At 38.8% G+C, this 27,667-nt stretch overlaps 1 protein-coding gene across 1 annotated transcript in view; it reads left to right on the top strand.

The window, feature by feature from the left end:
- The window catches only part of LOC135473391 (protein unc-13 homolog B-like), a 185,759-nt gene that overhangs the window by 89,260 nt on the left and 68,832 nt on the right, over positions 1–27,667 (top strand). Inside the window, 2 exon segments of the mRNA XM_064753241.1 lie at positions 2,636–2,963; positions 6,253–6,430. Of these exon segments, the coding sequence (XP_064609311.1) occupies positions 2,636–2,963; positions 6,253–6,430 (506 nt within the window).

The following is a 27,667-nucleotide window of genomic DNA, read 5'->3' as shown; positions in this document are numbered from 1 at the left end:
TCACACATGGAAATTAAAGTTTGTCAGTAATATGCCCAAGGTCGGGTGTGTGCCTTGAGAAATTTGGTTTCCTCCACCCATAAAACTAACTGATATAGGTGAAAACTTTTTGAGCAAACAACAATCAGATAAATAATAATTCAAATTCTTTTGTAAAACCATATACCATATAGGCATTTTGGTGTGCGTGTGTTTCTTTTGTTTTTCTGGGGTAGACTAAGGCATAAGTCTTCGTTTGTGGATAGCACATATGTTGCCAAGAACCTAACTGATTAGTATCACTTCGAGTGCTGCTGGATAACGTAAAACTGTCTATAACAAGGTGATAACAAACATTGTCATGCTACGTTATTTAATGCTGGAGGTAAAATCAGTTTCTGCTCTCATCTTTCTGGGAATTGACAACATAAATTTGTGGGTGTATGTTTCCGAGAAATGACAACATAGATTTTGTGGAAATTTGAAGAAATCACGTCAGAATCTTGCATTCTGCATATGTAGTAAGTAACACCTGGGTATAAGGGATAGAGGCATTTGCCACATCTGGTGAAAGCTACAGCCTTACCTTAGCTGTCAGCATAAAGTATGGATATAAGATTTTAGTACAAAGGTAAATGTAAGTGACCTAGGTTCTCAGTTCCTTTTTGTTTATTTATGTATTTATTTATTTATTTATTTATTTATTTGATTGGTGTTTTAAGATGCACTCAAGAATATTTCACTTATACAACTGGCAATCAGCATCATGGTGTGAGAAAACCCTGCAGATTTTGGAGCAAACCTAACGACCATCCACGGGTTGCTGGCAGACCTTCCCACATACCTTTGCTTTGGGACATTAGTGAATAGCCTGTTCGAGGTAGTACTGGTATTTGCCTGCTGTAACTGTGCTGTTTCTTGATGGTTGGGCCCCATAGTTACATGTATAGCCAAGTCTGGTATTCCCATCATCATGAGATCAAGAAGGGAGACTGGCACACCGCTTTTATAATGCAGTTTGTTGGGTTTTTGTGGAAGTAATCAGTGAAGGGCATTTGTGGGCTGTTTGTCTTCGCAGATAAACACGCCACATATTCTTCACTAACTTGCAAATGTTTGTGGCACTCCAGTTTCCTGGACCAACAAATACTGACCAAAAGCCTATAAAGGGAAACATTCTTCACTGTAGCATTATATGATCACTCTCAAACCTTGGAAAGAAAACGCACCATTGTTTGAGAGAATGTCAAAGTGTCAAATGTATATTCTGTAATGTTTTTACAACACATAAGCCAACATAATCATTTTACAATTTTGGAAAGCCGTTGAAATAATGTTTATGTGAACAAGTTACATATTTGTGTAGTTAGGGATTAAGGATTCATGGCACATAGTGAACAGTCTATGATTACATTTTATGCATTGATTGATTGATTTATTTGAATGATTGTTTTTGAACACTATACTGAAGAATCTTTTCTTTAGGAGTCAGTTTGGGGGTCGAGGAAATTGGAGTGTCCATTGTTTAAGAGTACATGCAGGGTAAATGAAGCATATTATCACGCCGTGTAAGGTATTACCATATGGAAACCTTACAAGAGTTTTGCGCAGTCAGGATCGAGCCACCTCACCCCACCCCCCACCCTCGGACTGAAGTCAGTGAAAATGTAAATGTAACACAGACAGCATCCTTTGACCGTTTAGCTTTTATTGAGTCATTATTCAATGGTTGATGTGGATGAAGCTGACCATGGTGGAATTACCATGGGATGTGCCGTCCATGAGAGCCGGTAGTTTCTGTTCACACTACATGTATGTGGACACTGCGCCCATCTGTATTGAAAGGCAGATGTTTACAGAAATCTTCATGAATTATTAGATAATGGCCGATCACGTCACTGAGCCATTGGTTGTTGCTTTTAAGCCAGCCTACAGTACAAAGTTTTACAGAAGTACACTGTAGGATGGGCAGGTGTCTGCGTCGTGCTTGTAAGGTGTGTTTTTATCCCCAGTCATTATGGACAGGAAAAACATGAAAAAAAAATAAAATAAGAAACAACATGGGGTACCAGAGCTTTTGATTGTGAAAGGTGATGAAATTGTGTTACTGAAAAGAAAGGCAGTAGAACCTTGTACAGTATAGTCTGTGTTACGTGTAATAGAAAGAACCTTAAAGTCGTATGTAAACAAGTTGTACTGTTCGGATTGTAACTACGAAATAAGTATTTTTTTTCTTTTTGCATGTTTGTACATACTGTACTTGCTCATGATTGTTCTACTGGAAGTAAATGATATTTAATAATATGTGAACAGACATCAACATTGGCTTTATGGTAATGTTTACAAATGTGTACAAATGATTTAATACAAATATGGAAAATACTGTTTGTTATAGAGCGACCTTACCTTTAAAGCATGAATAGACTTAATTTGTGAAAACTAATATAAATATTAATGCATTGCTATGACAACAGCAATAAACCAATATGCCTAATGTAGCATGCCATTGTGGTAAGCATCTGGAGGGATATGTTTGTGTGGAATGGTATATTATAGATCTACATGTACCATGATCGTGCAGGGGTGAAGATCTTATGCATATTTTAAGTATGCCAAGTGTAATCTGTGCGTGTCGTTTTTGTCTCTTTGCCTACAGCGGGCATGTCCGAGGATAGTGACTATACCAGCGACATCAATTACCCGCTACAACATCAACACAACACCTCAATACACCAGCTTCCCTTCAGCGCTGTGTACCGCGGCAGGAGAGAGGACAGTCAGGAGTATGGTGGCTCCTTTGATCGCTCTTTCGACCGGTCGTTTGATCGCTCGTTTGATCGTTCGTTTGATCGGGGATCGGAGCGGGAGACAGATTACTACCAGGATGTCAGTCCATACTATCAAGGGAGAAGTGATACAGACTCAGAGCCACTCTACTACAACAGTCGGCCGAACAGCCGGCCTACATCTTTCATCAATGACAGGTAAGGTGTATTAAGAGAAAGTAACTTACCTGAGGAAAAAATAATAAACAGTTGATCCTGGCCTGGGACTGGAAATTTGTACAAGTCCCAGTCTTGAAAAAATTTGCACTTTTAGCTGCCTAAAACGGTTTAAAAAAATTTAGGGATAAAATGAATCTTCAAGTTGTGATCTTTGTATCAAATTTATGAAACCAAATTTGGTGTAAATTGTAACATAATTCATCACTTTTGTATGTACATTATATCACTTGTTTCGCAAATTTGATATAATGTGTTCATCATCATATGTCCTCTATATTACATGTAACATGCTTTAACGAGACTTTGTCTGAAATGTCAAGTGGATTTGGCATATATGAAAAAATCATGCCAGACTGTCTGATCTAAAACAGAACCCATCAAGACAGATCTGACTAAGGCTGTGTATTGCATTGATATCTGGACCCAGTTGTTCAGAAGTGTAGTAGCATTTAAGCCCAGTATTAACTTTTGTCTGGACTTCTTAAAGTGCCATTAGTTGTGTATTAGTTGGCCAGGACTGTTATTAAGACTTAAGCCTGGCTAAAACACCTATCAAATAAATAAATACTGCAATACATGCATCTGAATTTAACAATGAAAACATTGCAGGTAATGAAATACTTGTATCTATACAGCTACCTTTATTAATTTACATGTAATTTACCAGGTTAACTTGACCCACTCTTCATGTAATCTGAACTTGTCATCAAATTTCCTTGACCTGCTATGTTGGTTATCGCTTGAATATATTAAACCGTGAATCCAATGTTACACTGCATCGCTGTGGTGTCATTCAGTGTGCAGTCTGTCACAAGTAATTTGTTCCTGCCTTCATCCCAAATAGAGGCATACATGTTTCCATGTCAATGAACCATTCTTTCTTCATGTAAATTGGTCACTCATTAGTTTATTAAGCCTAATAGGTAAGACTTACATGTATTCGATTCCTTATTGCCGTTTGCATTTGATCCCATGCATGCCCAGTACTATTTCACTTGGACATGAAAAGTTATTGGCTTGAATCGTGCAAACCCATTGGTCAGCTGCCAAATCGGATGTAAGGAGAATAATCCTGATGGTGTTTGTAGTCAGCCTGAGGGCTGCAGATGTACTGGTACAATATGATATTATGTACTTTTCCATATTTGTAATGTTTACAGCTTTGGTGAGCTTTATTGGTGTCTTCTACATTGTATACCTGGAAAAACTAAATCATGACACTTAAATTCTTAAAAGTGCTGCAGAAAATGACAAAGCTACGTCTGTAATGTAAGCACCGATGCTCTTGGCCTTGATCATGTGAATGGATCAATATGGATCTTACAGGTCTTGATATGTGATGATATTTTTGTACACATGCATGGTTTGTCATTCAATTTTCACAGCTTGTAAAGTTTTGGCTTAATTTAACTTATGATTATTTGTATGTGTGTTCGAGTTGCAATGTGTGGAAAAATGTGCTTAAACACCTTGGGTTAATCATGTGTATGCCTGACAAGCAGCGCTAGGGGGACTAACCTCACACAAGTTGTCTCCCTTGAAGTCCACTTTGTACTCACTGAGCATTGTCATTGACAAGGTTGAATATTGAATATATGATGAAGATCTTAGGAAGATCTATGTTTTGATTTAATGTAAACTTTTGATTTGTAGATATTCATTCAAACTCAGTACTACTTAATTCCTATTTCAGTATTGAGATACAAATTTCCGGATAATGTTCTAGGTATAATAATGTCTTTTTGAATAACTAGGATAACTAGAATAACTGAATTTTCCTGATCATTATATTTTGTAAAAAGTCAAAGAATTAAAGTTAAATGTTAAGGGATTTTTGGGTTTAGATGCTGTGTGCGTTGAAACTTCTCTGGTGAACATGGAATTCCAGAATCTTCATCTGTATGACTGAACTTTCATTTCTACCACTGACATTTGAAAATCATTCGTATGTTTGTAAAAACAAAATTTAAAGTCAGTTTGAAATGGTATCAGCATTTAGTAAAGTGCTTGAGACAAGTAGACCTTCCACAATGCAATGAAACCTGAGTAAACCTGCGGATGGTCGTGGGTTTCCCCCTGGGCTCTACCTCGTGGGTTTCCCTCTGGACTCTACCCAGTATCTTCCCACTATAATGCTGGCTGCCATGGTGTAAAGGAAATATTTTTTGAGTATGTCATAAAACACCCATCAAATCAATCAATAAATAAATGTTACCTGTGAATGTGAGCACTTGTACATGAAACTAGCACAGATGGGTGAGCATAGCAATGGGTATTCTTGGCATACCGATGACCATTTATGCTAATGTGCTAATGAACAGTTTTGCTGTAAATATAATGATGAGCCTTCTAAGTGAGCTGTCACTCTTTCATCGTTGGTAAAACCCTGATTACACTGAAATGTTAATGAAAACATACTAGTATTTGCCTGGTCTTGTAGTTAGTGTGCAGGTTAGTATTTGTGCTGTTTCACTATACGCCAGTACTTACACATGTTTCTATATTTATATGTAGTCTATTTTCCTAATCTGGGGCCCCCATGGCCCATTGGTTTAGCACAATGACTCAGGATATTCTTGCTAATGGAGTCGGTGTGAGTTTTTTTTTTTTTTTTTTTTTTTGTTGGTGTTTTACACCGTACTCAAGAATATTTCACTTATACGACGGCGGCCAGCATTATGGTGGGTGGAAACCGGGCAGAGCCCGGGGAAAACCCACGACCATCCGCAGGTTGCTGGCAGACCCGTCGGTGTGAGTTCAAGTCCAACTCAGGCGTTCTCTACAACGATATACTTGAGTATGGCGTAACACTCTAATCATAAAAATAAATAAGTATATTCCTTGTCAAAGTTTCTGTTTCATACTGGTGAATACATGTAGCCGTACCAGTACATATAATATTAATCAAATTATTGTTCAGCTCCTTGAATCTATCTGTTAGTGAGATGTTAGTTTGCAGGTGTCATGACGGTTTGGTTTGACCCAAACTGACAACTCATTTAATTATTGATAGCAGTATTGCCATCAATTAAATCTCCCTGCCCATTTGAATGTATTTGGAATCTTAATACGTTAACTTAATGGAGCACCCATTAACTGTCTGTGTGTAATAATCCTGACATGTGCGTGTGTGTTTGATGCACTATGTACAGAAGGTCATGTTCTACCTGATGCTTTATCATAGTGAACTGTTGACATTTACAGTGGACAAAATGCTGCTACAGTTATTGGAGACCCCTGACATAAATCCACCCCTGTATTCTTTCAGCCCCCATAACAGTCGCATCTCCTCGTCCAACGTGAGCCGGCAGAGTACCCAGGAGTACAGCTGTAGTGACCCCAGTGTTATGGAGCCATACGACATACAGACCAACCCAGACCTACCCTCTCCCGCCCGTGCACGCTGGATAGAGGCCTTCAACAAAGTCTGCGCCCAGCTCAGCGAGGTAAGCGAAGCAGCTATTTAATTTTCATTTGGAAAACAACAAAAAAAAAAAGGAAAAAGACTTGTCATCATAAATCGAATGAGGAAATTCGAACACAGACATAGCGCGTATTTCAGCACATTGGAGGAATATGGTCTGACTTGAACAGGCTATTTACTAAGTCTAATTTCTGAAAAGTTTGTACGTGCTCAAACCTGAACATTGTCAGTTTTCAAAAATCGTGTGAATTATAATTTCATGTTGCATGTATGAAATTATACTTTATTGGTCAGATTTGTTGGGGATTATGTAACAAATTATGCTTATGCATTATGCTTTAGAGCATATTCATAGATCAGCAAAAATACTTTTCAGGTCCATATTTCTTTGTGCAGCAGTGTTACCTTCGTCTAGATTGATACTTACTAAAAAAAACATAGTCAGTTTTAGAAAGCCCAAGGTTAACAAGGGAAAGAAATACAGTTTTTGTTCCTGTACAAGATCTGACTGTTAATTTGTACCCATCCTTGTTTTATGGAGAAGGTTTTAAACTACTGACATAGTCTTCAGACATTCAGCAATGTGTTATTTAAATCTCTGATTCACTACACCATGACCTTAACGTGTACTAGTCAGATAAAAAACATTCCAGTGTGATGTACTGGTGAAGAAGTTAAGTCAGTTTTTACATTAGTCCTCCATGACATGAGTTTTCGTGTTGATATACATCTGTTAACATATCGGCTTTTTTTTTTTGGCTTACTATGTATGTACTGTTTGATTTGTTGTAAATTTTTTCATCCTTTTAATGGGACCTTGTTTAAACATGACAAGGATTATCCATGGCAAGGATTATCATCCTGTTGGTTACTAATACTATGGATATACACATGCTGTCTTGCCTTGTAAGATGTGATTTATTAGAGTTTGAACACAAACGAGACAGTTCATTTAATTTTTCTTATCAGCATGAAACATTGTGAGATCTTACATTTTGCACTTTAGTAAATCACTCTCCTTTTTTTTCCTTTTGTGAGTGTTAATGTGATAAGAATAATATTGGCTTCCAGTCTCAGGTTTTTTTGCCATTCTAATTAAGAGAATAGACATTTATGGAAATTAAAGAAGTGTTATGCAATAAGTTCTGTGTGTGAGGGCTGGCATATGCGCAATCACCCCGAGGCACATGGCGAATGGCACAACCAAAGTCAGTCCAATCATGATTGATGTCAATATATTAGCGTTTTCCTTTCTCTTCTGTGGCCTTTTTTGCATAATGCTTCAGGAAAGGTCATAATTTTCTGTGGTTTTATTGAACTTTTTTTCTGATCTTGAACTGTTATTTCTTCTGCCTGCACACATAGCCCACAAACGTTCATTAAGATTACAAGGCAACAGTGCTTGTCAGTAGAAATCAGACTTAAACAAATGTATGAGAAAAATTCTTGCGTGCAGAGTTAAGGAACATTCAAATAAATAAAGTCCATTTGTGCGTGTATGCATGGCCAGCTGTGTGTGCTCTGCATGCTGACAGAACAGAAACATAATTCATTGTTTTGCAATTTTGGGTCATCACAATGCCGGAAACGGTTATCACCTCTGCTCCTTCACATGTCTAGTATCAGTCTAATCTTTTGATTTTAAATAATATGTGAAAATGAAGGAGACATTGATGTCACTGTAACAATTTGTAACAGTTTCACTGAACTGTACTGTAGAATGCATATGGGTCTTGCTCTGAAAGACTTCTGTGACTATAGACAGTTTATACGGGTGCACATTTTGTACATGTACATCAAGCATGTACTTCACAACTTTTGACCTGCCGGATAGCATAGTTGGTAGAGCGTCCACTTTGGCAGCGGTAGATCCAGGGTCAATCCTGTGTCAAGTCACACCTAAGACCTTAAAAAAGGAAGTTACAACTTCCATTGCTTGGCCTTCAGCATGAAGGATATACTGCAACGACTGGTTGACCTGTATCAGTATAATGGCTTGGGCTGGGCGGCTTACTTGCCCTTGGTAAAGCATGTCAGCGAAGCAGCACTAGATAAAAGAGCGGCGGAAATCCGTCCTGCAACAAGGAGGCACATTACATGCATTCTGAGGATTCCTTCATCGTTATGACTGAAAAATTGTTGAGTACAACGTTAAACCCCAAGCACTCACTCACTCACTCACTCAATATTTGCTTGAACCATTTTCCAGTGTATACATGTAGTTCAAGATGTTGAAGTGCTAGCTATCGATTCTACTCTTTGACTATATACAATTTTATATATCCTCTGACATACATATGTTAAAGCTAAAACTTTGATAAAAACGTCACATATCCTGCTATAGGGCTGTGTAAACATAAATTCGCCTACAGCTTTTTGTGTGAAAAAAAATTTTTCTTTTGTTGAGTGACTGCAAGTTTTAATGCATATGGATTTGCCAGATTGTAAATCTTAGAGCAAGCAAATGCAGAGATGCTTCGAACTACTTTCATTTCACCCCAATAAAAAAACATGGTGATTTTTCACTTCTAAAACTTACATGCGTTGTGCAGCCGTGTAGGAATCCATGCTCAATCAGTGCACTGTCTTAAGGCTATGTGAGCGGAGCACATAGTGTGTTTAGCAGGCCACAGCCTGTGTACTGTATCTGGGCAGTTTGTCATTTATTGATGAGCCTAAACATGGCTGTATGTGTGGGCTTATACCTGTGAGGTCGTGACTGTAGCCCCTTCCCAGCAGGTCACAGCTGGCCGCAGATCTCATGTGGTTGCGTGGGAAAGCCTGCTAATAAGCTCCCCACTCCACGCAGGCATTGTGGCGGGCATGAAGAGCGTCTCGCATGTCTCAGACTTAATGTTACTAGGCTATGCAACAAGTTTACATTTTTGTCATACGTGGATTTGGCATTGATCGGGATCACCATGGAATTTACTATTTACATTTGCATGTGAATTTACTTTACTTTGTCAAAAAGTCGTGTACACTTCAGCATTGAGTACACATTCAGTGTGACATAGTGTAAAAATACATTTTAAACACGTTTCAGTACATTTTAATCATGTTTCAGTATGTTAAATCACAACACTAGGAGTACATGTAACAGCCCTAAACACCTTCAAGCGATTATGGAGGTGCAGTATATGAAATATTTTCACATCTTAGTTCTATCAGATGTTATAAATTATGATAAGTTTTGACTGAACAGAAGGTTAATGGTTGTTAAATTGTGAACATTTAAAAAGCTGCCATATAATTTGAGAAGTTGGTCAGGTCTTGTGCCATGTTGTCATCTCCATTGGGGAACATTTTATGATGTGAAAGCTCTTGTTAGCGTTAGAGGGTCCTCCAAATTGTCCATATAGTTTACGAGAATTGGCTTGACGCAATCTGTAATTACCATGGTTTGTCGTCGGTGAAAGCAGCAGTCTGTCCACTTGTCTGATTCTGTAAATAACGAAGCCCGCTCCATCATGTTCACCAGACAGCATACTCCTGGTAGTTTAACTAGGAGGCTAATTGCTCCATGGATATTAGAGGGGTCTTTTCTGTATTTTTGTTTTTTTATATGCCCATTTTTTTGATCACAAATGATGTAAAGTCTGACAGTACCAGCGTTTTAGTGTCCACTACATACCTGGGCAAGTATAAATCACCGCTGTCCATCATTACTTCGATAATTATGCTTGGGTCTCTGGTCCGTCTGCATCTGAGATAAAACTTGAGTGAACATGGGTCTGTCAGAGAGCGGCATTACGAGTTAGCATACATCTGTGCACCAGTTGGCCGATGTCAACCTATATACCAGCAGCCCTGCCAAAGATTTACTGGCTGATGTTGACTAGCAGTATTGCAGTATGACAGAGACAACTAGGACAAGTGGTACTCCCTAGATGACACCATATGGACTCGCGTGAAACTACAAATATTGATGGCACAACGATGGACAATACTTTGTTGAGTTTGGACGGTTTCTGCGGATCAGTCCCGGCTTATTTAGAGTGACAGGATTGGACAGTTTGTATAAAGATTTCTCCGGGTGTGCTGATTTGTCATTGTTGACGATTGTTAAGATCCCAGCACAATGATAGACCCGCGTGCTGGGGTAGCAGGTGGCCTGCTCTTCTCAATGCAGCCAGTTATGTTTCCTGTCAAAACAGCAACACCATTGCCTGAACGCTCAGAGAAACTTCTTGCAACAACCAGCTTGGAAAGTTTACAGCGCATTCCCGAAGATGATGGTGTCAGTCATAAGAAGGAACGAGGGACTGGATTTTTAGGACGTAACAGTTACAGCCTGGATGACTTGAACAGCATCGATGATGAAGGTCAATTTCTTGGGATTGCAGCAGTTGCCAGCAAAAAGGCTGAGGAAATGGTAGGGAAGGTGAAAAATCTAATAAGTGATAAGTAATTTTGTACTTTATGTAATTGTTACGCATGAAGTTGTAGCAAAGTCAGAGCCTACAAACGCAAAGTAACAAAATAAAAGCATGATTCCCGGGGCTCTTCAGTAGGTACATGATTAAGGGCGTATTAAAATTTTGCCACAAGTCCTGAAATGTTGTCTCATACATGTTGTAATTGAGGACTATGCCCTAATATTTCCTACCCAGTTCCCTCCCACCTTGATTCTGTCCACCACCACATAAATGAAATATTCTTAAGTGCGGCATAAAAAAAAAACAATTAGATTATAAGTAAATAAATTTTCATGAATTGTGGTTTGTGGCCAAATGTTTCAACTGCTAGATCATACAGACAGTCTAACTTTCTTCGAAGACCCTTTGTCTTGCACTCACCACGGAGCAGGTGAAACATTTTGGGTAAGCAGTAAAACATCGTGAATCAAATAAATAAATAACTTGTCTTGCAGCACCCTCCAGGTTGACCCATGCAGTGTTGATGGTTTAAATATGTATGTGAGGTTTCTGACTGCAGATGTCTGTTCTTTATATTTAGCCTGGTTATAGATAGTGCGGCATGTTTATGTGCCAGGAACTTGTGCACAGATATTTATCGAGTCTTGTTTTGATAGTATCCATCATCGTAACGGCGAGAGCATCCTTGTTTCAGACATGCCTCCATCAAAGTAACAACGAGAGCATCCTTGTTTCAGACACGCCTCCATCACGGTAACAGCAAGAGCATCCTTGTTTCAGACACGCCTCCTGCTTAAAAACAAAACAAAAGTACCCTAAACATTTTGTAGCTGGAGGCTATTTCATTGTTCAGTGTTGTGTTTGCTTAATTTTTTTTTTTTGCCATTGAATGTTTATTTGGTTTCACTGTAATAGAATAGCTGTTGATTATTCAAAGTACTAGGTTTGGTTTGATGTTAAAAGTCTTGTTATTTACATGCGATATATCATCATCGCTTTGTGCATTGATATGGACATACAGAAATGCTTTAATTGCACACGTATCTGACTGAAACTTGGACAAACACGGCATTGTCTGGACAGGATCTTATGGGTAATGCTTTCAGTAGCGTGTTAAGCAACCATGGAGGTGTCAATATTGAATCTGAAATTTTTAGCACATCTCTGTGAGCACAATATAATTGAAAAAATGAGGATCTGAGGGTATTGATTTGTCAGTGAAATACAGCAGTGGAAATGTAGGAGCATGTATATGAACAATTCAGTATAGCAGTGAAAAGGTACGTGTATGGGAATTTGGTATTCAAATACAAAAGGGAAAATGTTTAAGCCTACAAATATTTCTATACAGCAGTGGAAATGTATTTATGTCATGTCTGTGTGAACAAGCGTGTAATCCAGCTATGAAAATGTGTATATGTCATGTCTGGGTGAACAAGCCTGTAATCCAGCTATGAAAATGTGTATATGTCATGTCTGGGTGAACAAGCCTGTAATCCAGCTATGAAAATGTGTATATGTCATGTCTGTGTGAACAAGCCTGTAATCCAGCAATGAAAATGTGTATATGTCATGTCTGTGTGAACAAGCCTATAATCCAGCAATGAAAATGTGTATATGTCATGTCTGTGTGAACAAGCCTGTAATCCAGCTATGAAAATGTGTATATGTCATGTCTGTGTGAACAAGCCTGTAATCCAGCTATGAAAATGTGTATATGTCATGTCTGTGTGAACAAGCCTGTAATCCAGCTATGAAAATGTGTATATGTCATGTCTGGGTGAACAAGCCTGTAATCCAGCTATGAAAATGTGTATATGTCATGTCTGGGTGAACAAGCCTGTAATCCAACTATGAAAATGTGTATATGTCATGTCTGGGTGAACAAGCCTGTAATCCAGCTATGAAAATGTGTATATGTCATGTCTGTGTGAACAAGCGTGTAATCCAGCTATGGAAATGTGTATATGCCATGTCTGTGTGAACAAGCCTGAACAAGCATGAATGTGATGTGTGCAGTTGCTTTATTGTATCATATAGCTTTCTGCTTTCCACCACAGAAAAATTATCATTACATGTAGTTGAAGTTTTATCAATAAAATATGTGTTCCTCATTAAACTTACATGTACTTCAAATCATATTTATTTACAGTTAACAAAATAATTCAGTGATGGACAGAAGTATAGAACGAGTTCCTTTGTGAGATTTGTTTATATAACTAAAATGTCCTCTCCAGCACTATCTCGGAAGGTCTGCAACAACCTGTGGATAGTCATGGGTTTCCCCAAGACCCTGCCCATTTCCCTCCAAACATACTGCTGACAGCCGCAGTAAAAGTGAAATGTTCTTGAGCACAACATAAAACACCATTCAAATAAATAAATACAACTAAAATGTATTTCTTGACATTGACCCCTCATTAAAGTACTGGCTTCTTATATTAATTCTCCTTGAAAAATTTTAGCCTACTACGAGGTGCGAAGCAAACTATATATATTAAATATATATGATATGATTTATCTTTATTTATTGATTATGGCAACTGGGACCCTTACTGTCTGAGATGGTTAAAGCGCTATAGTTTGATTCCTGCAGCTATTCAGGTCTTTGATCGGTGAGGTTGCGTGTTCAAAACCAGCTTGCGCTGCATATGCTGTGGCTTCATCCGGAGGTTTGTCAGTTACGTTTTACCTCTAGTGAAGGGCATTGGTTTACGCCATGCTGTACTGTTCCCTACAGAGCACGGGGGAAATGCACTACCATCCGCAGATTGCTGGCAGACCAGAAATTTTTTCCACAATAGAGGATCCCTGTCAATACATATTTCTTATGTTTTACATACTTGCAAATGGTGATGCGGTCTACAGAGAATTAAATCATGAATTAACACAAAAATATGTTTGCCAGCTATTAATTCATAACGTAATCATTTGCTGTAAGGAAGAGTGAGTCTCTCATTTGTCATACAACATGCTTTGGGCATTAATGTCTAATGGTGTTCATCAGGCAATTGCCATGTTTCAGAGTGCATACATTCAAACAAAAAGTCATTCGATTTTTGAAATGGGCTTTCTCTTGGCTTGCGCGGACATCTGTATTTTTTGATCATCAGACTGTGGGTGACAAGTGACACATACAAGTGTGTAGGCCATTTTGATAGGGTGAATATATCACTTGTATAGTGACAGCCAATTACTGGTGTATTACTGGTATCTAGACCCATTATATAGATTTTGCAACAAGTTCTCCCACTGATATGAAGAATTATCTGCCTCATGATATAATAAGTACATGTGCTGAACAAACAAACCTTTGGTAATCTGGGTTTGTGCATGCTAGCAGTGCTGATTGGGATAGGGTGAAAAAAAAAAACACTTAATAGCGTATTGTGTGAATTGAAAGAAAAGAGCAGGGAAAACTGGAGCCAATTCCATAAGGCCAGATTTGACTTAAGTCAGTATTTTGAAATATGACCGGTGGATCCAGGATCAATCCTTGATGGAGTCACACCTAAGACTTTAAAAGAGGAAGTTGTAACTTCCTCGCTTAGTGTGTAGCATGAAGGGGATAGTGCAACGACTGGTTGACCCGTATCAGTATAATAGCTCGGGCGGGGCGGCTTACTTGCCTTCTGTAAGTCATCTCAGTGAAGCAGCACTAAATAAAAGAGCGGTGGAAATCCGTCCTGCAACAAGGAGGCACATTACATACATCCTAAGGATTCCTTTGTCATCATATGACTGAAAACTTGCTGAGTACGACATTAAACCCCAAGCACTCACTCACTCACTCCTCCTCAGGGGAAAAAATCTATAGACCTTAGTGTGCCACTGACAAGAGTTCTTATTTAGAGTTATCAAAACAACATTATATGTTGAAAATTCTAACTTAAGTAAACATATATACTGTTTTTGCTTGGAATGGGCTCCTTTTATTTCTTTGGTATGAGCAATGAGCTTTATTTGTTGTGATATCATAAGGCCTTACAGAGTAAAAATGTAAAACATCTTACATATAACTGAAACAAATAAATCTAGACTGTGGTAATCTTCAGATGTTCACATTGCTTTTACATCTGCATTTTCCTTCTGACTGTTCAGACTTAAACATGTTAAAGGTAAAATCTAGACCATGGTAATCTTAAGATATTCACACTGTGCTTTTCCATGTGTTGAGAACATGGCTTTTACATGTGTTGAGAACATGGCTTTTGCATGTGTTGATAGCATGGCTTTTGCATGTGTTCAGGGCATTTTCATTCTGGCCATTGGCCTAATGGTGAAATCTAGATTGTGGTCAGTAATCCTCAGATGTTCACATGCTTTTCCATGTACATACATGTACATATTTAGGGCATATTCATTCTGGCCATTGGCCTGATGGTGAAATCTAGATTGTGGTCAGTAATCCTCAGATGTTCACATGCTTTTCCATGTACATACATGTACATATTTAGGGCATATTCATTCTGGCCATTGGCCTAATGGTGAAATCTAGATTTTGGTCAGTAATCCTCAGATGTTCACATGCTTTTCCATGTACATACATGTACATATTTAAGGCATATTCATTCTGGCCATTGGCCTATTGGTGAAATTGTATAGATGAAACTTTATTGCTATACATATATTGTATTTCATGTAAATTGATCAAGCTCTTCTGCTTTCAGTATCAGCGTAAAATATTGTTACTGCATATCTCATATTGCCTGGTAATCATGAAGTGCTCTAGGGGCGGAAACGTCCATGTATTTATCGTAGAGTTTATCAAGCTATTATGCCATATGCCTGTGAGGTTTAATGCATATTATGCGAAAATAATACAGACATGAATTGTTATGTGACTTATTTTCTTTGCATGGATTTGTGGTGTTTCATGACTTCATGTATTTATATATCTTCTAATAATAGGTGTTTCATGTCGGCATACGATGGAATTCTAGCAGTAGCCTCTCAGAATTTATCAGAGATAAATTGTGTTAACTGTTATTTTTGACTGATTTTCCATGCAACCATTAGAAGCATCTGTTCTACTCAACCATTGTGCAAATAGGAGTTAGTGTTTGTTTGTTTTTTTTTTGTTTGTTTTTTCATTGTTAAGTATATATATATATATATATATATATATATATATATATATATATATGTGTGTGTGTGTGTGTGTATGCATACGTTTTGCATACCACTCTAACCATTTTTGAGTAGATAGAAAAGCAGAAAAACAAAAATGAGCAAAATTTATTTATTTCTGTACGTATGTGTATAAACAATAAAATGGCTATGTAATGTATTTTGCGCATATTTTTAGGTTATTGAATTTGCTAAAGGTTTTCAGTAACTCCATGCATATTATTATCAGTGAATGAGGCTCATGCAGGAAAAAAATTAAAACATTTGTGCATAATATATAATTTTCATAAATGAATTATAATTTTATGTTTTCCCCTTCAAATCAAATTAAAAATTATATTCCTGAAAAAAAAATCACCTCTACATGTGTAGCTGTACACAGGACGATCTAAGCATTAAAACTTGCATTATTTTAACAAATGCCGGCTATCACAGTCATCCTGCTTATGTAACTGACCAAGTTGTTGTTCTCCCCTCAAATTAGCTTTACCTAGCATGCATGTGCAACCCTGTATATACATCTGTAAATCTCCACTATTGCATTGTCCAGCAAGGAGTAGTTTACACCTGTGGCCCCTAAGCTCTTGTTACCATATGTCAGTTGTCTTCTAATAATAGGTGTTTCATGTCTACATACAGTGGAATTCTAGCAATAGCCTCTCAGACTTTATGAGATAAATTGTGTTAACCATTAATTTTGACTGATTTTCCATGCAACAGTTAGAAGCATCTTTTCTACTCAGCCATTGTGCAAATACGAATGAGTGTTTGTTGTTTTTATTTTCTTTTCATTGTTAAATGGAAAATACATACAAAGTCTGACTTACAGCTAAAAGGAATTTCATGTGAGAGGACATCAGAAAGGCTGAACAAGTCTGACATTACAGCTATAGGGAATTTGATGTGAGAGTACACCAGGAGAGCTAAACAGGTCTGACAGCTGTAGCGAATGTCATATCAGAGTACATCAAAAGGGCTAAACAAGTCTGACAGTTATAGGGAACTTGATGTGAGAGTACAACAGAAAGGCTAAACAAGTCTGACTGATAGTTATAGGGAATTTGATGTGAGAGTACATCAGAAAGGCTGAACAAGTCTGACTGACAGATGTAGGGATATTGTTGATGTGAGAGTACACCAGGAGAGCTAAACAGGTCTGACAGCTGTAGGGAATTTGATGTAACAGGTCTGACAGCTTTAGCGAATGTCATATCAGAGTAGGCCAAAAAGGCTGAACAAGTCTGACTGACAGTTATAGGGAATTTGATGTGAGAGTACATTGGAAAGGCTGAACAAGTCTGACTGACGGTTATAGGGAATTTAATGTGAGAGTACATCAGAAAGGCTGAACAAGTCTGACTGACTGTTATAGGGAATTTGATGTAAGAGTATATCAGAAAGGCTGACCAAGACTGACTGACAGTTATAGGGAATTTGATGTGAGAGTACATCAGAAAGGCTGAACAAGTCTGACTGACAGTTATAGGGAATTTGATGTGAGAGTACATCAGAAAGGCTGAACAAGTCTGACTGACTGTTGTAGGGGATTTGATGCCAGAGTACATTAAGCTATTTTAAGCACACCTGACAGAAAGCTATATGGAATTCCTACATTTACATGTGGACATTTTAGATTACAGGAAGAGGTAACTTAGTATCTGTGTATTAAAATTTAAGCTGCATGGAAAGATATGGCTCTTGCATTCTGTCCTCATCCCACAGCTGCAAAGGTTTGCAGAATTGTATGACTAGCCCAGAGCGCTTCGATCTCGTTGGCGTTCTGTATTAGTGTTCTCGACCCCCATTTTCAGTGTACACACACCCAAGACCTCTTATACTCCAAACATGCATGTATAATGACATTATCTGAAGATAGGATTAACATTGGCTGGCACTCTTAGTAAATGTGTTCTGATGGGAAAATGAGGAAAAGTATGCAGTGATATAAGAGTGTTTTGCTTCCAGGCAACAGCATCCTTTCCCGGCTTGTTAATTCATGAAATATTCAGCCCACAGTTTCATTCGCTGTAGCACAAAAGGTAGGTCCTCTCGCAAATAGTGAATGGCTTTTAACCATAATTTATTATTCAGGAAATCTATCTCAATAGAACTCCTATTAATTATTAGACTGTCAAGTTTTTGTGTGGAGTTTTCTGTCAGAGTTTGTATTTGGATCACGGTTTGATATGTTGATGGCTGAGAGCAAAAGGGACAAAGTTAGGTCTCCAATCAGTGAATACCATGCTGGAGTCTGTATACGGCAAAAAATAGATAAATTGATTAGAAGGATCTTGTTATTATGGTGGTTGAATAGCTAGGCAGTGTATATAGTCTGTAACAGAGATAATCTGAAGTACCCATATATAATGCTTTGGGCTGATGAGACCAAGCTGTTGGAGTGAAGATTAGATTCTAGGAATCTACTAGGTGGCAATGGACGCTGCAAGCTGCTTGTCAGCTAAATATTCTATGTGGATCGTCGGACAGAGATGGAACACCTTTGGATTGGGAGTTAGGAGGTGTCAGCTAGAGCCAAGTTCTTGTATTCGCTGGTGCAGTGAGTGTGTTCCAGCAACCACTGTGTGGTGACCACGGTAATTCTCCTGCAGATGTAATTAGCCTGCATGTCCATGGTTCAGCGAGTCTATATGGCTAGGTGTAAATGCATGTATATATCCTAGCTAGTTCTGATTGACTCACTGTATTGGTATAGGCACCTGTGCAGCTGGCAAGCAAGCATGGTTCAGGGTACTGAGCAGTCAAGAAAAGTTGTACAGCAAATTTAAATGCCTCTCTATGATGTATTTTAGAGGGCTAGGGCATATCTAACTAGTGAACTAGCTGCATTTAGGAAAGGTTGCAAGGAATTTTAGTGCTTGGAAAAACCTTTGTGATATATTTGAGAGGGACTGGAAAGGAACATATCTGGTGGGACTCCCTGCAATTAGGAAAGGTGACAACAAATTTAAATGCCTGGAAAAACCTCTGTGATATATTTGAGAGGGACTGGAAATGAACATATCAGGTGGGACTCCCTGCAATTAGGAAAGGTAACAACAAATTTAAATGCCTGGAAAAACCTCTGTGATATATTTGAGAGGGCTGGAAATTAACTTAACTGATGAACTCCCTGCATATAGGAACGGTTACAACAAATATAAACCTGTGTGATATATTTGGGATGGTTCGGTCATACCTGGCTGGTGGACTACATGTAGCTGCAGTGAGGAAAATTTGCAATGAATTTAAATGCCTGGAAAAACCTCTGTCATACATTTTAGAAGGCTGAGACCTGCCTATAGCAGGTGGACTGCGACTGCACATGCAGTTTAGCTGGACATTTGACAGCCCCTGAGGGTGGTGGATATGCCTAGGTCCTAGGCTTTAGACTGACCGGGCAGACGGCGCCGTTGGGACTGTGTGCATGGGGTCTGACACCACACCTAAGCCTGTATAAGCTGTGAAATACCATTGGACAAGGTCATGTTCAACCTACATGTATATTATTGTAATCTTGTAAGCTTTGATCAAATCCCTGTGACCTTGCAGGTTAGCTTAGTCCATTCTACTGTTGTTACGATCTTGAGCAGAATAAGAGTTGAAAGTGCAAGCGGTGACCTATACCAGTGTGGCTCTGGTAAGCCAGCACAGCTAGCTCTTCGAGACATATATATGTGTGTGTATGCCTGTGTACCAGAGCTTTACAGGTCTTTATACAACTTCAGTTGGTGCATGGGACGTTTATTGAACGTACAAAGGGCTGGACTTTTATTGTTGACAGCTTAATTCGTGGACATGGTATTGCAATACCTGATCAGTGGGAGATAGTAAGAGTACTGTGACATGGATGATGCACGATGAGGCAGGACGAGATGCATGGTCTAGCGACGAGTGTGCTGAAAGACTAATCCAATTTAACCTGATCCTGATGCTGGTTATGGTACCCTGCGCCTCGGTCGAGCTGCTAAAGGGAAACACTTTTACCACGTGTGATCCATAATTAATGAAGATGTAACATTTTCTGCGAGTAACCTTGCTGTGCTCCAAATGACATGGATTGGTGTCCGTGTTGATTTATCTTGCGTTTGTCAATTAAAAACTTGAGGATGGTGTGACTGGTGGGAGTGTAGAGAAAATGGACTGGCTGTTCAAAGGGTGCTGTCAAGGTACGGTGTGTTACTACTTGTGGAGACCACAGCGGCGGCGTAGGAGAGCCAGCTATGACGGCGGCCTCCAGCATGGAGAGGAGAGCTACGGGAGCTGTACCAGTGGCAGCCAGCAAGATGAACCTGTCACATCACCACCTGCGCCACCTCCACTTACCTCCTCCCGCCTCCCATCACCTCTTTTCGGGCAGGAGGTGGTCAGTAAAGGTGGCGGTGGAGGAGACGATGCTGTGAGTTTAATTCGACCAAGTCATTTGAAAAGAAAATTTGGAAAGAAAAGAACACTATTTTTTTTATACATGTGTAAATTTTTTGGTCTGGCCTTATACAGATAAAATCTTAAGACATATGGTAATGTGAAAATGATTTATGGAGAGCTCTACGAAGTATAAAAATTGACTATTTCATTTTCAGGTAACAGCTTGCATCAATGGTGTATATATATTCTGCTGAGTATATATGTGAGATCGAGCAAGTTTATGTAGAAATTTTATTTGAAAATGGATTTTATGGAGTGACCCCATTTATAAAGGCTTCTGAGAAAAATATGAATTTCAAGTCTAGACAATATAATGATATCTTTGACCTCTCACTTGAACAGATATGTATGGCAGTATCCAAATATCACTGAGCAATATTGTACATCAATTCTTAGATTACAGATGGGTGCATACGCACCACAGAGTGTCATAATACCCTGGCAAGTTCTTGTGCAGAATGTATGCCTATACATTTGGCACTTTCTGGGGTGATATATATTATATATATATATATATATATATATATATATATATATATATATTCGTGTGTATACAGCAGTATGTAGATGTGTGTTAGAGCTATGCTAGCCTCAAAATGTCAAATCTCAGTAATACATACATGTAATTACACTGTCCCATCTGTATTTGTGGAGCAATGTCCTGGGAAGGAATTTGGTCTGTGGTTAATACATGTAGTTCAAACCATTCCTGTCCTACTACAGTAAATTAGCTGAAGTATCACCCCAGAAAGTGCAATAATTTTTTGAAGCAGATAAATTTTCTTTCTCCAACAGTATACCACCCAGCCTTCCAAACAAACCTAAAAATATCTTTTGAAGTCAAACAGAGCTCTAGGAATCGACAAAATGTGCAACTATTGTCATGAGGGAAGTGTTAGACTATTTACCATATATTGTCCTACAAGTGTATGGGGAAACTGGACTTTAATTTACTTTGCTCTAGTTCTGTAATTGTACTTCAGGGACAGCAGTTATATGCTGATGATACTTAATGGGCTGTGTGTAGAATATCAGCCACCTTAATGTATAGGCTGCCAAACTGTGGGTTTTTTGCGGAGATGGGCAAGTTTTTGAAGGATAGATTGAAAGTGTGGCTGTAGGAACATGGGATCAAATGTGGGATGAAATGGACAATGTAACAGTTTCAGGGAACATGTATCAGTATATCTTTACAGTGTTCTTAATGCACTGTAACAGTTTTCAGTCTGAGTATAATCAGGGTGAGATCAAGATTATTTTTTGTGACATGTAATAATATGACAACAGTACACAATTAATTTCTTATCAAAACAGCTGCTCTGTGCTCACAAATACATATGATGTGCGACCAGAGTAGTTACTAATAGTACTAGGGACTCCCATTAATGTTGCCTCTGATACCAGTATATCCTATGTGTAAATTTGCTAGATTCCTGCACCACACTTACTTGTTATTAACCTTAACCAGCTGCTTACAGATTAATTCCAGGTCACATTCTTGTATATTCTGAATGAATCTCATGTAACTGGACACCAGTATGCAATCCTATATGTACATGTGAATCCTTAGAGACATTGTATCAACTCGGCTGTTAACACCTGCATTAAATTTTAATTTATGAGGCTTAATTATTTTCTGTTGACTGCTCTCCTTTATGTGAATCCCAAGCTCTCAATCCTGGCAGTGTTTGTTCTGCAGGGACACATGTATGTGAATCCCCAGCTCTCAATCCTAGCAGTGTTTGTACTGCAGGGTCACATGTATGTGAATCCCCAGCTCTCAATCCTAGCAGTGTTTGTACTGCAGGGACATATGTATGTGAATCCCCAGCTCTCAATCCTTGCAGTGTTTGTACAACGAGGACACATGCATGTGAATCCCCAGCTCTCAATCCCAGCAGTGTTTGTACTGCAGAGACACATGCATGTGAATCCCCAGCTCTCAATCCTAGCAGTGTTTGTACAACAAGGACACATGTATGTGAATCCCCAGCTCTCAATCCCAGCAGTGTTTGTATTGCAGGGACACTTGTATGTGAATCCCCAGCTATCAATCCAAACAGTGTTTGTACTGCAGGGTCACATGTATGTGAATCCCCAGCTCTCAATCCTAGCAATGTTTGTACAACAAGGACACATGTATGTGAATTCGGAGCCCTCAATCCTAGCAGTGTTTGTACTGTAGGGATATATGTATGGGATCCATGGGACTCAATCCTAGCAGTGTTTGTACAAGAAGGACACATGTATGTGAATCTCCAGCTCTCAATCCTAGCAGTGTTTGTACTGCAGGGACACTTGTATGTGAATCCCCAGCTCTCAATCCTAGCAGTGTTTGTACTGCAGAGACATGTGTATGTGAATCCCCAGCTCTCAATCCTAGCAGTGTTTGTACAACAAGAACACATCTATGTGAATCCCCAGCTCTCAATCCAAGCAGTGTGTGTTCTGCAGGGACACATGTATGTGAATCCCCAGCTCTCAATCCTAGCAGTGTTTGTACAAGAAGGACACATGTATGTGAATCTCCAGCTCTCAATCCAAGCAGTGTTTGTACTGCAGGGACATATGTATGTGAATCTTAGTCTTGTCAGTCGGGGGCACCTGTATGTGAATCTTGGTCTAGTCTGTCAGTTACACCTGTATGTGAATCTTGGTCTAGTCAGTCAGTTACACCTATATGTGAATCTTGGTCTAGTCAGTCAGTTACACCTATATGTGAATCTTGGTCTAGTCAGTCAGGGACACCCGTATATGAATCTTGGTCTAGTCAGTCAGGGACACCTGTATATGAATCTTGGTCTAGTCAGTCAGGGACACCCGTATATGAATCTTGGTCTAGTCCGTCAGGGACACCCATATGTGAATCTTGGTCTAGTCAGTCAGGGACACCGATATGTGAATCTTGGTCTAGTCAGTCAGTTACACCCGTATGTGAGTCTTGATCTAGTCAGTCGGGGACCCCCATATGTGAATCTTGGTCTAGTCAGTGAGGGACACCGATATGTGAATCTTGGTCTAGTCAGTCAGTTACACCCGTATGTGAATCTTGATCTAGTCAGTCAGGGACCCCCATATGTGAATCTTGGTCTGGTCAGTCAGGGACACCGATATGTGAATCTTGGTCAGTCAGTTGCACCCGTATGTGAATCTTAGTCTAGTCAGTCAGGGACACCAGTATATGAATCTTGGTCTAGTCAGCCAGGGACACCCGTATATGAATCTTGGTCTAGTCCGTCAGGGACCCCCGTATGTGAATCTTGGTTTAGTCAGTCAGGGACACCCGTATGTGAATCTGGGTCTAGCCAGTCAGTTACACCTGTATTGCAGGTATATGTGAATTTCTAGGACTCAGATATGATCAGTGTTTGTATTGATTCATGAAGGAACGCCTATGTGTGAGTCTCAAGTATTATGCAGGGAAACAAAGGAAGCCTTAAGCTGTTTTGATAGGAATCTATGTGCGATTCATTGGGATTCAAAAATAAAAACTGTGTTTGCACAACAGGGACCTGGGAGGCGCTATACACCAATCAGTAGGCATATAAAGCAATTTCAATCCAGGTTGAACAGTTTCCTGTATGCGAATCAATGATTATGAATCAGCCCCTGGAATTTTTGCATTTTGAATCCTCATAATTTGTAGATGTGAAAATGGTCATAGCAGTCCTGAAGTATATTGTTACCTATACGCTTGTATTGGTCGATCCACAGCCAAAAGTCCTGTGCTTGAATACCTAAGTTGATGAATCGCCCTGACTTACAGTGTATGCATTGGTAATCTCTGGTACACTTGAATGTGAATTACCTGATTTACTTAGTGTCAGTCAGGGCTTGGCTCTTGTAGTACCCTCCAACATCCATCTCTCACCTCATCTTTCATATCGATGGCTCAGGACTAATGTCCATTTCGCGCTCTTTACCAAGCTTTCAACGTCGACTATTGATTCTTAGGTGCCATACTCTCTCTTTGCCTCTTGCTTTAACTGCAATCGTTGTGTTTAATGTAAGAGAGTTGGAATGTGCCCAGAGCATTGTCCTCTCAAATTACCTGGGTGGCCATTGTCTCCGGCTTCAGGTGAGGTTCCAAAGCATCACCTTTACCTGCTGAAAAAAGTGTAATCAATGTGTTCAATGTGCGCTGTTGACTGCCACATTGATTATCAATTACACCCCCCTTGAGCTTCTTTTCATCTAGGAATTAAGGTCTTTTATGGATTATGCCGACTCCATTGATGTCCTAGCTCGGCTCATTTAGAAGCTTGTCGACCTGTCTATTCTCTGACTCTCTGTGTCAGGTACAAAGCTTGTAGACATAAGCCTGATGGCTGGCTGGATCAAGCTTTATCCTGTTTTCATCAGGGATTTACCATTTTGCATTGATGCGATGTTCTTATACAGCCATTAATTATCTGAGGTGCTTGTGAGAACATACATGTATCTGTCAGTGCTGCATGTATCTGCCCTAATTCTTGAACGTTTTGTCGCATTAAAGAGAAACTTTCAGTGCAATTTATGCACATTTTTATTTTGAAGTCAAAGCTACATTGGTTTGGGTGGCCAATTTCAGGGCTTCACAAATAGTATAATTTTATCAGTGTACACAGAATGATGCCTTAAACAATTATGCTTGAGTAGACACCTTACAAACATGAGAAAACAGTGTGTCAAACAGTGAAGATTGAGAGCTTTCTGGTCACGGATGGTCAATCCATATATTTTTTATTCAAGTAGTAATTGACACCATTATCCCTTCACCTATAAAACTGTACTTGTGAATATTGCTGATGCTGCATCGGTGCAGGGTGTAGCCTTGCTTGCGGAGGTTTGGTAAGGCATGGTCAGGATACCTTGTTGCAATTGCAGATATGTAAACATCACTGTTAGTGTAGTGAGTCAAGCATTTTGAGGTGGTACAATATAAAGCATCAAACCAAACCATAAACTAGATCTAGTATCATGCAGTTGCAAAATTAAACTGAAAGAGTTCATTTATCCATGAGTACTGCTAGTCTTTATCCGTAATAAAATGCAAAGTGAAAGAATTTTCTTCTAAAATTTGGGACAGATATTAGTAGTGTTGAAAGTAGAATATTACATTTCTTTACCAGCCTTTTGGAAACGTAAAGATATGAGTATGTTGTTCATTAGATTGTCTGACCATGTGAGAAAAAAGAAACTTAAATTTCCTGCTAGAATTACATATATATTGGCTAAAATGAGCAGACCAGCTGTCCCAAATTTTAGAAGAAATAGGATGATGTATAAAAGAAAGTTGATTTCAATTGTTTTCTCACATAAATAACAATTGTTTTGATAGTTTTATGTAGTAAACTATATCCACACAGGCCTAAACTTCAAAGATTTCGTTTGAAATTTTCTTTGGATGTCTGCATTAATTTTGTTTGATGTACATAAATGTAACTTATTTTATACCTCTGTCAAAGGATTTTGTCAGTCACTCTTGTCCATCCAAGAGTTAAGATTTGTTTTTTTTTTACCTACATGAATAAATTTATTTGAAATCTTGTAGAGGGAAACAACAAAAATGAAAGTGTATTAATGTTACAGTAATATTAATTAATGACCATCTAGTATACATGTAGATGTCTGGAACTAATTAGTGCAGGGTAATGACCCAGGAGCCTCTCACCAATCCGATCACTGTGAGTTCAAGTCTGGCTCATGCTGGCTTCCTCTCTGGTCGTACGTGGGAAGGTCTGTCAACAACCTGCGGATGGTCATGGGTTTCCCCTGGGCTGTGCTTTTTTTCCACTCACCATAATGCTGGCCGCCGTGGCATAAAACACCAATCAAATAAATAAATAAATAAATTAGACTATAACAAATAGAGTTGTAACAGTATAAATGTACAATGTCTAAATCCTTCTCGGGACCGGTAGATCCAGGATCAATCCTTGATCGAGTCATACCTAAGACTTTAAAAGAGGAAGTTGTGACTTCCTCGCTTGGCGTTCAGCATGAAGGGGATAGTGCAATGACTGGTTGACCCGTATCAGTATAATGGCTCAGGCAGGGCGGCTTACATGCCTTCGGTAAGTCGTCTCAGTGAAGCAGCACTAAATAAAAGAGCAGTGGAAATCCGTCCTGCAACAAGGAGGCACATTACACGTACATGCACCCTAAGGATTCCTTCGTCATCATATGACTGAAAAATTGTTGAGTATGACGATAAACCCCAAGCACTCACTCACTCACTCACTCACTCACTCTAAATCCTCCCAATTTGGATGTATTAGACTCCCTGCCTTTTATTTTCAGCAATGTTCAATGAATTGCATGAATTATGGAGATCAATTGTATATTCACAATCTTAAACAATACTTCTTATATGAAAATGTCCTCTCTGGCGGTACATGGGAAGGTCCGCAGAAACCTGTGGATGGTCATGGGTTTTCCTCCCACCATATAATGCTGGCTGCCGTCATATAAGTGAAATACTCCTGAGTTCGGCATAAAACACCAATAAAACAAATGAATTTATGAAATGTAACAATGTATTGAATGCTGTGTACATGTATATGATTGCCGTTTGTGTTGGATGTATCTCAGATTGTTTTGGTCTAGGATGTCCTATCTCGCTGCGATTTCACTCGATCATTGTTGCCTGAACATTTCATTCATGAGAGCTTCCAGTGATGTTGATTATCATGGTACCTAGTTTTATCGATGCTACCTTATTGCAGCCACAGTACAGTTTATACCTCTCAGGACAGAAGTGTACTTTAAATTCTCTGGTGTAGTCTACAATGCTCATGAATGACAGAGCGTTCTAGCACTATAACACCATGACTCTGCTTGTTTGCATGTATATATATATATATAGTAACAGTGGATGTGAATTCTAGCCATTTGGTTGGCCCAGGGAGAAGCTGTACTGTGTTATTTACCCATGAGATTTTCAGCTATAATACATTGATGCATGACCTTCATATCAGCTAACTCATCTCTGGCTTTGTTTAGGTTCCCAATGATTTCTGTCAGATGTTATAGTTGTAAAATTACAAAACCATGAAACAACAGCAAATCTTTTTCTCCTTTTCCTTGCTTATAAGGACAAACCAAGTTCCAACATTACTGTAAGAGCAAGTTTAATACATTGAAAATGTCCAAAAAGTAATTTTTTTTTATTTCTAAATTGTAATTGCTGACATTTAAGTAAAAGAAACCTAAAGTATGAAGTAAGGTTCATCACACAGGCAACTGAAAACTATGAGTAAAAATACTTTCATTTATTTTTTCTGATTTCTTTAGTAAGTGTTGAAAGGCATTCAGATATTTCAATACTGTTGTGGGCTGTATGA

This window comes from Liolophura sinensis, chromosome 8 (genome assembly GCF_032854445.1).
Source record: "Liolophura sinensis isolate JHLJ2023 chromosome 8, CUHK_Ljap_v2, whole genome shotgun sequence".
Taxonomy (NCBI): domain Eukaryota; kingdom Metazoa; phylum Mollusca; class Polyplacophora; order Chitonida; family Chitonidae; genus Liolophura; species Liolophura sinensis.
Note: the sequence above shows the minus strand (reverse complement) of the source record. Positions and strands in the feature narration are given on the sequence as shown.